Source organism: Rutidosis leptorrhynchoides, chromosome 6 (genome assembly GCF_046630445.1).
Source record: "Rutidosis leptorrhynchoides isolate AG116_Rl617_1_P2 chromosome 6, CSIRO_AGI_Rlap_v1, whole genome shotgun sequence".
Lineage (NCBI taxonomy): Eukaryota > Viridiplantae > Streptophyta > Magnoliopsida > Asterales > Asteraceae > Rutidosis > Rutidosis leptorrhynchoides.
Genome location: NC_092338.1, coordinates 297,083,487 through 297,096,710, shown reverse-complemented (window position 1 = coordinate 297,096,710; position 13,224 = coordinate 297,083,487). Strand labels below are relative to the sequence as shown.

Genomic DNA, 13,224 nt, shown 5'->3' with positions numbered 1-13,224 from the left:
TCGAGCGCGAAGCGCGTTGACTTCTTCTATTACACCGGGGTGATTGTCGGTTCGAACGAGCGGATAAATAAAATCTAGAATTTGATGTAGTATATAATCGTGACGAGATACTCTGGAAATAAGAGAGAAAATGGTGTTTCGGATAGGTTCGCCGGTAAGTGCTTCAGGTTCTTTGCCAAGAGGGCAATGTGGTGGATGGAAGGGATCACCTTCTTCTTATCTCCAATGATTAAGGAGGCTACGAACCCATCCCCAATTCATCCAGAATAGATGATGACTAATTGGTTGATCCATTCCGGTCACACTGCTTTCGGAACTTGAGTGGGATTCCATTTCGGAATCCGAGGGACTTGAACTAATGACGAATTCCATTTCGTACGATTGAATAAAGAATTTTTCGATATGAAATGATTTTCTGGCTATCGGGTGGTATTCTAATTATATAGAGCAAAAGGTTTCGTAGATTACGGAGGAATTTACGGAGTATGTCAGACAAAGTTTACAGTAACAGATACGCTAAGATATGAATTAGCAGATACGCTAAGATATGAATTTTGTCTATACACTATTCATGCAATCAATGCAATAAGATGTGTCTAGACTAAGAATGATAAGCAGGTAATTTCTGACAAAAATGATGAGCAAAACTTTTGACATGCAGACACGGTCGAAGTCTAGACACACTAATGCATCCTAACGACTATCAGTTAGACACACTAATGCAGACCTGGTTCGCTAAGACCACCGCTCTGATACCAACTGAAAGGACCCGTTCATATACATTATAAACGATTCACAATAGTTGATTACATCGTGAGGTATTTGACCTCTATATGATACAATTTACAAACATTGCATTCGTTTTTAAAAGACAAACTTTCTTTACAACGAAAGTTGACGGCATGCATACCATTTCATAATACATCCAACTATAATTGACATAATAATAATCTTGATGAACTCAATGACTCTAATGCAACGTCTTTCAAAATATGCCATGAATGACTCCAAGTAATATCCTTAAAATGAGCTAATGCACAGCGGAAGATTTCTTTAATACCTGAGAATAAACATGCTTTAAAGTGTCAACCAAAAGGTTGGTGAGTTCATAAGTTTATCATAACAATCATTTCAATATATTAATAGACCACAAGATTTTCGTTTATAAATATATGTACACTCGCAAGTGTATAAAAGTATTCTAAAAGTATTCTCGAAGTACTAAAGCATCCCATAGTCAGGATGGGGTTTGTCAGGCCTAATAGATCTATCTTTAGGATTCGCGCCTACCGTACATAGACAAGTAGTTTAATGTTACCAAGCTAAGGGTATATTTCTGGTTTAAACCCACGTAGAATTAGTTTTAGTACTTGTGCCTATTTCGTAAAACATTTATAAAAACATCGCATGTATTCTCAGTCCCAAAAATATATATAAAAGGGAGCAAATGAAACTCACAATACTGTATTTTGTAGTAAAAATACATATGACGTCATTGAACAAGTGCAATGTTGGCCTTGGATTCACGAACGTATCAATATTGAGATTCAATATTGCAGGAAAAGTACGTAGACGCAACGGAGATGATAAACACTAGTTTGACTCACGAGCAATACTCCCGAACCATACCCATAACCTCCATAGCTTTAACCCATAATTTCCTTAGCTCTATCCCGCTCAAAAAATAATTTCGAAATCACTCGGACAGCACTCCGTCGTAATATTTTATGTATACTGATAATATCTTGAAATAATACGGAGTAAATATATATACATGTAAATTGATTGAGAGAGTTTAGAGAAAATATTTTCAAGTTTCTATCAAATAATGAAACCTATTGAATTCTATTTATAATAGATTTTTGAATTATTAAGGTGAATTATTAAAGTATGAATTATTAAAGTGAATTATTAAAGTGAATTATTAAAGCGAATTATTAAAGTATGAATTATTAAAGTGAATTATTAAAGTATGAATTATTAAAGTGAATTATTAAAGTATGAATTATTAAAGTGAATTATTAAAGTTAAAGTAAAGTAAAAGTAAAGTAAAGGTAAAGTTAAAGTATAGTAAAAGTATAAAATCTATGTATGTATAATACGCGTATAAATATATATAATATTAATTTAAATCGTTATATATATTTAATGAAATAAAATATAAATATCGTTATATTTATTATGCTAGTTAAGTAATAAGTTATCAAAAGTGATTCTAGATATTTATAAAAGTTATATACGTTTTAATAATAAAGTTCTTTTTAAACTGAAAACGTTTTTGTACGTTTAAAAATAGATTAATAGAATATTATGGAAACCAATTCTCCACTAGCTTTTGTCTAACTTTCGTAAATGACACTTTTAATTTTTATTTATAAATAGCTTTACAAATTATTCCGAATATCGTTAAGATGAATAGATTTTCTCAAATCATAGTGGACCTCTCAACAGAGACTTGTAATCATAATTCAATGTTTCTGATAATTCAATCATTTAATATATTTTTTTTAATTTCGTCGATAATCATATTGAAACAAATACGTTCATATAAAGCATTATACGTTTAAATACTTTGTTGACATTTTCAATTTATAACATATACACATATACATACATATTCATATATGTTCATTTAATGGTTTGTGAATCATAGGAATTTGGTCGAGGTTTAAATGAATGTATAAACATAGCTTAAAATCCTTGAGATTTAACTTAACAAACATTGCTTATCGTGTCAGAATAATATAAAGATAAAGTTTAAATTTAGTCGGAAATTTCCGGGTCATCACAATTACTGTGTTTGTTTGAATATATATGTAATGTAATATGCCTTTTCTTCGACAGAATCCATCTATCTTTACCACTTGTTATTATTTATCTTTTCTTCAATATATATATATACAAGCATCATGCATCAACTTGCATCAACTGTTCTATTTTTAACCAATCATCACAGGAAGACAAATATATATCCCACCATCTTTTACCATTTACTATCACCACTATCATATTTATATTGATATGTATATGCATATCATTGTAACAACCACCATCAACCTAACACCATCACTAGTACTAACTTAATTAAACCATCACCTTCTTGCATAAACATCTTTAGCCACTAGGAACCTCACCCGCCATCCCAATATCACCTTAACACCGCCATCCGCCACCATGAACAACAAAACCCTTCAAAATTCTAGTTTAATGTTGTTTTTCCTCTCATAGGATACCTTCACTTGCCGTCGACTACTGAAAATCGTAACCACTTTACAATCTGACCGGTGACTTCTAAGTATGGCTGGAAGGAAAATTAAGAAGGAGAAGGCTTCACGTGGTGTCTATGCGAAACAGTATCAAGGAGAAAGTCGGCATTTATAATACGGATGTGGTTCTTGAAATCGGTCCTGGTACCGGTAATTTGACTAAGAAGCTTCTTAAGGCTAGGAAGACTATTATTGCTGTTGAGCTTGATCCACGCATGGTTCACGAGTTGGAGCATCTGGACACTATGCATCGTAATCGGCTCAAGGTTTTAAAAAAAAATAATAATAACAACTTCATACCCCCACCTAAGGTCGACTCATCTGTTTTTTTTCCGGATCGAGCCAAGAAAACCCATACCCGTCAACAACCTCAAAGAATTAGGTGGGTTGGTCCAAATCTATTTTATTAGGAAGAACAAAACCTTAGGTGCAATCTTCAAGATAAAAAGAATACTTTCAGTTATGGAGAAAACTACAAAACCCTTCAAGCGTTACAACTTTCTCATAGTAATGATAATTAAATTGCAACTGATGCATCTATTCTTAAGATTCGGGTGACTTAACATTTGAGAATGATGATATGGAAATAGAAATAGGATGATGTTAGATGTCGATGATTATGATTTGATAATGATACTTTAATGATGATGATAAGGAATGATAATGATGATGATGTTAAATGGGTTTTGTTTTAAGAAGAAGGAAATAGACAGAAATCGAGCTTAAAAGGATTTAAAATCCTAAATAAATCAGAAAGTAATGGGCAGCTCATTGGTTTGAGAAAGTGTGTAGTATTGAGAACCGAGAGGTCTCAGGTTCGATTCTAAGACAGGACATATTATTTTTTTTAATAAGAATAGCATGTGCCGGGCTTCCATATTGGACCGAGATCAGCCTCAAACCTATTGGGCCAAGACAAATTACTGCTCATATAGATTGGTTTAGGGTATTAAACAGAAAAACTGAATAGTGGATTGGTTAAGGGGTGTTTGCAGTTGAGCGAGTGGTTGCGGGTTCGATCCCTGCTGGTGACATATTATTTTTAAAGCTTGTCTTGAGGTAGTTTTTCATTACCAAAAATTATTATTATTATTATTATTATTATTATTATTATTATTATTATTATTATTATTATTATTATTATTATTATTATTATTATTATTATTATTATTAGAATTGTGATTACTATTGCTAGTGTTAATTATTGTTGTTAAAATTGTTATTATGACTAATATTATTATCATTATATAGTAATATTGTTATTATTATTACTGATATTAACATATGTATTATTGTTATTATAATTATGATCATTATTATTATTATCATTATTATAAACATAATACAAATTATCATCATAAATATTATTATTAGTATCATTATATAAATTATTAGTATTATTATTGTTATTATCAACAAAATTTTTAGTAATAAAATCATTATTATTGATAATATGATTATTAGTATAGTAATAATTAAACTTATTATCATCTTTATCATTAGTAGTAAAATTTTGGTATTCATAGTTATTATTATTAGTATTACTACAAATAGATATTTTTATACAAGAATACATTGCAAGAATATTAATATCACATATCACTATAATTTTATTATTAACAAGATAGTAACTAAGCTATATATAAATATATCAATTAATATATACATATATATTTTATCATATATAAACCCTAATATAAATTATTATTATGAAAGATAAATACTAGTTAAATAAAATATATAAATTAAATATATCTATATCTATATTGGTATGTTTTTCTGTTTTTTTTTCCTGGTCCACGAGTATCAGAAGGAGAAGAGGAAACAAGAAACAATTAAAATCGGGATATATATTTTTGAGTTCTATATTATTTCGGATTATGGACAACAGCCCAACGGTTTGAGGTGTTAACGGGGAGCGAGTGGTCGCTAGTTCGAGTCTCGTATGGGACATTTCTTTTTATGATGGCTTTTGAAAGGGTATACTTTTTATTTTATTTCTATTATTATTATTATTGTTATTATTACATGTATTATAATTAAGATTATTATTATTATGTATCATGAACATCCTTAGTATTATTATTATTGTTATTATTACTAATACAAGATTTAGGAATATTTATTATTATTGTTATTATTAAAATTATAATTATTATCATTTAGTAATGTTATTATCATTATTAATTTATCATCGTAGTATTACTATTATTATTATGATTATGATTAGGATTATTGTTGTTATTATAAATTATGATTATGTTAAAATTGATGATATGATTACTAATATTATAATTTTAGTTATTATTAAGTAATATCGTTATGAACTAAAAGTATTATTATTATTAAGACAAAGTACGATTATTATTATTTCGAATATGATTATTATTATTATTGTTCAAGCGAAAATAACACAAACTATTATTATTGGTATCATTATTATTAGTATTGGTATCATTGTAGACTTATTATTATTAGTAACAAAAGTATTATTATAATGACTAACATTAGTAATAAGATCGTATATTAATAGTTATTATTATAAAGTATTATGTATTATTATCAAAATTATTATTTTCCTTACCATTATTATTAAATTATTCATTTTATTAAAAACCAATATTATTATCATTATTATGAGATTTATTATAAAAACTATCGTTAATATTATCATTTATAGAATTATTAATACTATTATCATTATTATTAATATTAGTACTATTATTATTATTGTTATCACTTAATATATTATCTTAGTACTAACAAACAAATGATATTTATATATAAACATATCTAATACATATAACATCACGAAAGGTAATATTTTATATAACAAAATAAATATATGAAACATATATATTATTAATACAAAAAGTATATAACTAATAAATTTATATATATTGTTCGATTACAACTATGTTTATTAATAAATATACAAATGATATAGGTTCGTGAATCCGATGCCAACCCTGCATTGTTCAGAATCGCCGTATGAATATTTTTACTACAAAATATTGGATTGTGAGTTTCATATGATCCATTTTACTCTTTACATTTTTGGGCTGAGAATACATGCACTGTTTTAATAAATGTTTTACAATATTTATATGCGTGAGTTTCATTTGCTCCCTTTTTAAATACTTTTGCAATATATATTTTTGGGACTGAGAATACATGCGCTGATTTTATAACTGTTTTACGAAATAGACACGAGTAAATGAAACTATATTCTATGGCTGGATTATTAAACCGAATATGCCCCTTTTTAGTCTGGTAATCTAAGAATTAGGGAACAGACACCCTAATTGACGCGAATCCTAAAGATAGATCTATCGGGCCCAACAAGCCCCATCCAAAGTACCAGATGCTGTAGTACTTCGAAATTTATATCATGTCCGAAGGAGGATCCCAGAATGATGGGGATATTCTTATATGCATATTGTGAATGTCGGTTACCAGGTGTTCAATCCATATGAATGATATTTTGTCTCTATGCATGGGACGTATGTTTATGAGAAATGGAAATATGAAATCTTGTGGTCTATTAAAAATTATGAAAATGATTATTTATGTTAAACTAATGAACTCACCAACCTTTTGGTTGACACTTGAAAGCATGTTTATTCTCAGGTATGAAAAAAATCTTCCGCTGTGCATTAGCTCATATTAGAGACATTACTTGGAGTCATTCATGGCATATTTCAAAAGATGTTGCATTCGAGTCATTGAGTTCATCAAGATTATTATTAAGCCAATTATAGTTAGATGTATTATGAAATGGTATGCATGCCTGTCAACTTTTGATGTAATGAAAGATTGTCTTTTTCAAAAACAAATGCAATGTTTGTATAATGTATCATATAGAGGTCAAGTACCTCGCGATGTAATCAACTGTTGTGAATTGTTTATAATCGATATGGACTTCATCCGGATGGATTAGGACGGGTCTTCACAATATACTCATCCGCATCTTGTAACGAGAATTGCCATACCAAGTACCGGGAAAATCAGCAATCAGTATTTTGAATCTCGCAGCGTTTCTACATCAATAGTTATATATATACATATAACATTTATCTATAAGAATTATGATCTTCCATTCTAAAATTCTGAAAAACACCCGGTCTACGAATCAATACTCCAAATTTTGAAAATTTCTCATAAGTTAGGAAAAACTGTAAATGTTCTTAACAGTCGAAAGATTAATAGTGGCTGAAGAAGCTCAAAAGATGAGAAAAGTTGATACCGAAAAGCGGATTATACGAAACTATGAAGGAGGCTGTAGACAAATCATAAAGACTAAACCTGCCTTCAAAGAATCCAAATGAGTCAGTATCTGCTGAAGTCATTAACGAATATCTTGCTTCTGACTCTAAACCCTTACGAACAAATCTTCATCGTCATCCATCGATATTAGAAATTCTAAGATATTATCGTATCCTCTATTATAAATGTCCCCGATACTTCTGAGGATATTTTCATAAGTATTCTTATTTGGAATCATTTATCTCTTTGCGATATCAGTGTTACATTCAGAAAGGAAACTATTTGGTTTCTATTTTCTGAAAACCTTTAAGCTTAAAATTAAATGATATTGAAGTAGTGCTGGGAACTGATGCATGAGTTAGTATAATATAATGACACTTGATCAACGTGATTATATTACAGTAAGTCATGCTGAGTTTCTAATGAAACTTGATGATTCACAAATTATAATGTTATCATGTCCCATGTTACACGACTCTTACATTCTACTTAATCTCCAAAAATATCGAGAACATATCTCCCTGATAGTTCTATCTTTTCTCTTGAATTCTGGTTATTTAACCAATCAAGATCGTGCTATTACAATCTATCTCTTAGAACATTAGTCATGTTCATTCGAAACTTCATACATACGAATTCTGGACCATTATTCACTTGACTTAAAGTCGGGAAGAGAAAACAAAAGGATGGAACTCCAAAATATAAAGGAAATGGAGGGAGTAAATTTACAGTAAAATATCCGACATAGCATTCAAAACAGATTACCGCATTTAATTAAAGAGATCCTAATTTCTTTAATCACCGGAGAATCAAATCTTAATCAGATCCTATATGATTTAGAATTTATTTAATAAACGCTAGTAGCACTCGTTTGTCATTTTGATAGTTATTAATCAAGTTAAAAATGAACTTATGTGATTTTAAAATAAATGGTGATCCGAAAATGGGTTTTATAAATTATAGACTTAGTAAAATGTATTTAGGAGCTATTTGTTAAATTTTAAAACTTTTTATATTTTACTTGGGGTTGGGAGTGAATAATTAATGTAATTTTTATTTCATAATTAATGAGCAAATTTTATACCATAATGACCAAAATAAATAAATATAATTAAAATAAAAGTTTGGGATTTTTCTAAAAGACTTTTTATTCACCACTGAGTAACAATGGGGTACGAAATATATCCCATTAGAACTGTCGGCAGAGTTAATATATTTATGTACATGTTTTTAATTATATTATATTATAATTATTATTAGTTGATTACTGTGTTTGTTTGAATATATATGTAATGTAATATGCCTTTTCTTCGACAGAATCCATCTATCTTTACTACTTGTTATTATTTATCTTTTCTTCAATATATATATACAAGCATCATGCATCAACTTGCATCAACTGTTCTATTTTTAACCAATCATCACATAAAGACAAATATATATCCCACCATCTTTTACCATTTACTATCACCACTATCATATTTATATTGATATGTATATGCATATCATTGTAACAACCACCATCAACCTAACACCATCACTAGCACTAACTTAATTAAACCATCACCTTCTTGCATAAACATCTTCGGCCACCAGGAACCTCACCCGCCATCCCAATATCACCTTAACACCGCCATCCGCCACCATGAACAATAAAACCCTTCAAAATTCTAGTTTAATGTTGTTTTTGCCTCTCATAGGATACCTTCAGTTGCCGCTGACTACCAAAAATCGTAACCACTTTACAATCTGACCGGTGACTTCTAAGTATGGCTGGAAGAAAAATTAAGAAGGAGAAGCCTTCACGTGGTGTCTATGCGAAATAGTATCAAAGAGAAAGCCGGCATTTATAGTACGGATGTGGTTCTTGAAATCGGTCCTGGTACCGGTAATTTGACTAAGAAGCTTCTTGAGGCTAGGAAGACTGTTATAGCTATTGAGCTTGATCCACGCATGGTTCGCGAGTTGGAGCGTCTGGACACTATGCTTCGTAATCAGCTCAAGGTTTAAAAAAAAAAATAATAATAATAACAACTTCATACCCCCACCTAAGGTCGACTCATCTGTTTTTTTTCAGATCGAGCCAAGAAAACCCGTACCCGTCAACAACCTCAAAGAATTAGGTGGGTTGGTCCAAATCTATTTCATTAGGAAGAACAAAACCTTAGGTGCAATCTTCAAGATAAAAAGCGTACTTTCAGTTATGGAGAAAAACTACAAAACCCTTCAAGCGTTACAACTTTCTCATAGTAATGATAATTAAATTGCAACTGATGCATCTATTCTTGAAGATTCGGGTGACTTAACATTTGAGAATGATGATATGGAAATAGAAATAGGATGATGTTAGATGTTGATGATTATGATTTGATAATGATACTTTAATGATGATGATAAGGAATGATAATGATGATGATGTTAAAGGGGTTTTGTTTTAAGAAGAAGAAAATAGACAGAAATCGAGCTTAAAAGGATTTATGAAATGTCCCGTTCTTATTGATTAAAAACGTTCCATATTAATTGATTTCGTTGCGAGGTTTTGACCTCTATATGAGACGTTTTTCAAAGACTGCATTCTTTTTAAAACAAACCATAACCTTTATTTCATCAATAAAGGTTTAAAAAGCTTTACGTAGATTATCAAATAATGATAATCTAAAATATCCTGTTTACACAAGACCATTACATAATGGTTTAAAATACAAATATGTTACAACAAAATAAGTTTCTTGAATGCAGTTTTTACACAATATCATACAAGCATGGACTCCAAATCTCGTCCTTATTTAAGTATGCGACAGCGGAAGCTCTTAATAATCACCTGAGAATAAACATGCTTAAAACGTCAACAAAAATGTTGGTGAGTTATAGGTTTAACCTATATATATCAAATCATAATAATAGACCACAAGATTTCATATTTCAATACACATCCCATACATAGAGATAAAAATCATTCATATGGTGAACACCTGGTAACCGACATTAACAAGATGCATATATAAGAATATCCCCATCATTCCGGGACACCCTTCGGATATGATATAAATTTCGAAGTACTAAAGCATCCGGTACTTTGGATGGGGTTTGTTAGGCCCAATAGATCTATCTTTAGGATTCGCGTCAATTAGGGTGTCTGTTCCCTAATTCTTAGATTACCAGACTTAATAAAAAGGGGCATATTCGATTTCGATAATTCAACCATAGAATGTAGTTTCACGTACTTGTGTCTATTTTGTAAATCATTTATAAAACCTGCATGTATTCTCATCCCAAAAATATTAGATTTTAAAAGTGGGACTATAACTCACTTTCACAGATTTTTACTTCGTCGGGAAGTAAGACTTGGCCACTGGTTGATTCACGAACCTATAACAATATATACATATATATCAAAGTATGTTCAAAATATATTTACAACACTTTTAATATATTTTGATGTTTTAAGTTTATTAAGTCAGCTGTCCTCGTTAGTAACCTACAACTAGTTGTTCACAGTTATATGTACAGAAATAAATCGATAAATATTATCTTGAATCAATCCACGACCCAGTGTATACGTATCTCAGTATTGATCACAACTCAAACTATATATATTTTGGAATCAACCTCAACCCTGTATAGCTAACTCCAACATTCACATATAGAGTGTCTATGGTTGTTCCGAAATATATATAGATGTGTCGACATGATAGGTCGAAACATTGTATACGTGTCTATGGTATCTCAAGATTACATAATATATAATACAAGTTGATTAAGTTATGGTTGGAATAGATTTGTTACCAATTTTCACGTAGCTAAAATGAGAAAAATTATCCAATCTTGTTTTACCCATAACTTCTTCATTTTAAATCCGTTTTGAGTGAATCAAATTGCTATGGTTTCATATTGAACTCTATTTTATGAATCTAAACAGAAAAATTATAGGTTTATAGTTGGCAAAATAAGTTACAAGTCATTTTTGTAAAGGTAGTCATTTCAGTCGAAAGAACGACGTCTAGATGACCATTTTAGAAAACATACTTCCACTTTGAGTTTAACCATAATTTTTGGATATAGTTTCATGTTCATAATAAAAATCATTTTCTCAGAATAACAACTTTTAAATCAAAGTTTATCATAGTTTTTAATTAACTAACCCAAAACAGCCCGCGGTGTTACTACGACGGCGTAAATCCGGTTATACGGTGTTTTTCGTGTTTCCAGGTTTTAAATCATTAAGTTAGCATATCATATAGATATAGAACATGTGTTTAGTTGATTTTAAAAGTCAAGTTAGAAGGATTAACTTTTGTTTGCGAACAAGTTTAGAATTAACTAAACTATGTTCCAGTGATTACAAGTTTAAACCTTCGAATAAGATAGCTTTATATGTATGAATCGAATGATGTTATGAACATCATTACTACCTTAAGTTCCTTGGATAAACCTACTGGAAAAGAGAAAAATGGATCTAGCTTCAACGGATCCTTGGATGGCTCGAAGTTCTTGAAGCAGAATCATGACACGAAAACAAGTTCAAGTAAGATCATCACTTGAAATAAGATTGTTATAGTTATAGAAATTGAACCAAAGTTTGAATATGATTATTACCTTGTATTAGAATGATAACCTACTGTAAGAAACAAAGATTTCTTGAGGTTGGATGATCACCTTACAAGATTGGAAGTGAGCTAGTAAACTTGAAAGTATTCTTGATTTTATGTAACTAGAACTTGTAGAATATATGAAGAACACTTAGAACTTGAAGATAGAACTTGAGAGAGATCAATTAGATGAAGAAAATTGAAGAATGAAAGTGTTCATAGGTGTTTTTAGTCGTTGGTGTATGGATTAGATATAAAGGATATGTAATTTTGTTTTCATGTAAATAAGTCATGAATGATTACTCATTTTTTTGTAATTTTATGAGATATTTCATGCTAGTTGCCAAATGATGGTTCCCACATGTGTTAGGTGACTCACATGGGCTGCTAAGAGCTGATCATTAGAGTGTATATACCAATAGTACATACATCTAAAAGCTGTGTATTGTACGAGTACGAATACGGGTGCATACGAGTAGAATTGTTGATGAAACTGAACGAGGATGTAATTGTAAGCATTTTTGTTAAGTAGAAGTATTTTGATAAGTGTATTGAAGTCTTTCAAAAGTGTATAAATACATATTAAAACACTACATGTATATACATTTTAACTGAGTCGTTAAGTCATCGTTAGTCGTTACATGTAAGTGTTGTTTTGAAACCTTTAGGTTAACGAGCTTGTTAAATGTTGTTAACCCAATGTTTATAATAACAAATGAGATTTTAAATTATTATATTATCATGATATTATCATGTATGAATATCTCTTAATATGATATATATATACATTAAATGTCTTTACAACGATAATCGTTACATATATGTCTCGTTTAAAAATCATTAAGTTAGTAGTCTTGTTTTTACATATGTAGTTCATTGTTAATATATTTAATGATATGTTTACTTATCATAGTATCATGTTAACTATATATATATATATATCCATATATATGTCATCATATAGTTTTTACAAGTTTTAACGTTCGTGAATCACCGGTCAACTTGGGTGGTCAATTGTCTATATGAAACATATTTCAATTAATCAAGTCTTAACAAGTTTGATTGCTTAACATGTTGGAAACATTTAATCATGTAAATATCAA

At 29.8% G+C, this 13,224-nt stretch overlaps 1 protein-coding gene across 1 annotated transcript; it reads left to right on the top strand.

The window, feature by feature from the left end:
* The first annotated feature begins 3,343 nt into the window (after positions 1–3,343).
* On the top strand, positions 3,344–9,795 carry LOC139854572 (ribosomal RNA small subunit methyltransferase-like). The gene is made up of 3 exons (XM_071843871.1): positions 3,344–3,518; positions 9,301–9,536; positions 9,610–9,795. The coding sequence occupies exons 1-3, from the start codon at positions 3,344–3,346 to the stop codon at positions 9,793–9,795; spliced, it is 597 nt and encodes a 198-aa protein (XP_071699972.1).
* The last annotated feature ends 3,429 nt before the right edge of the window (positions 9,796–13,224 follow it).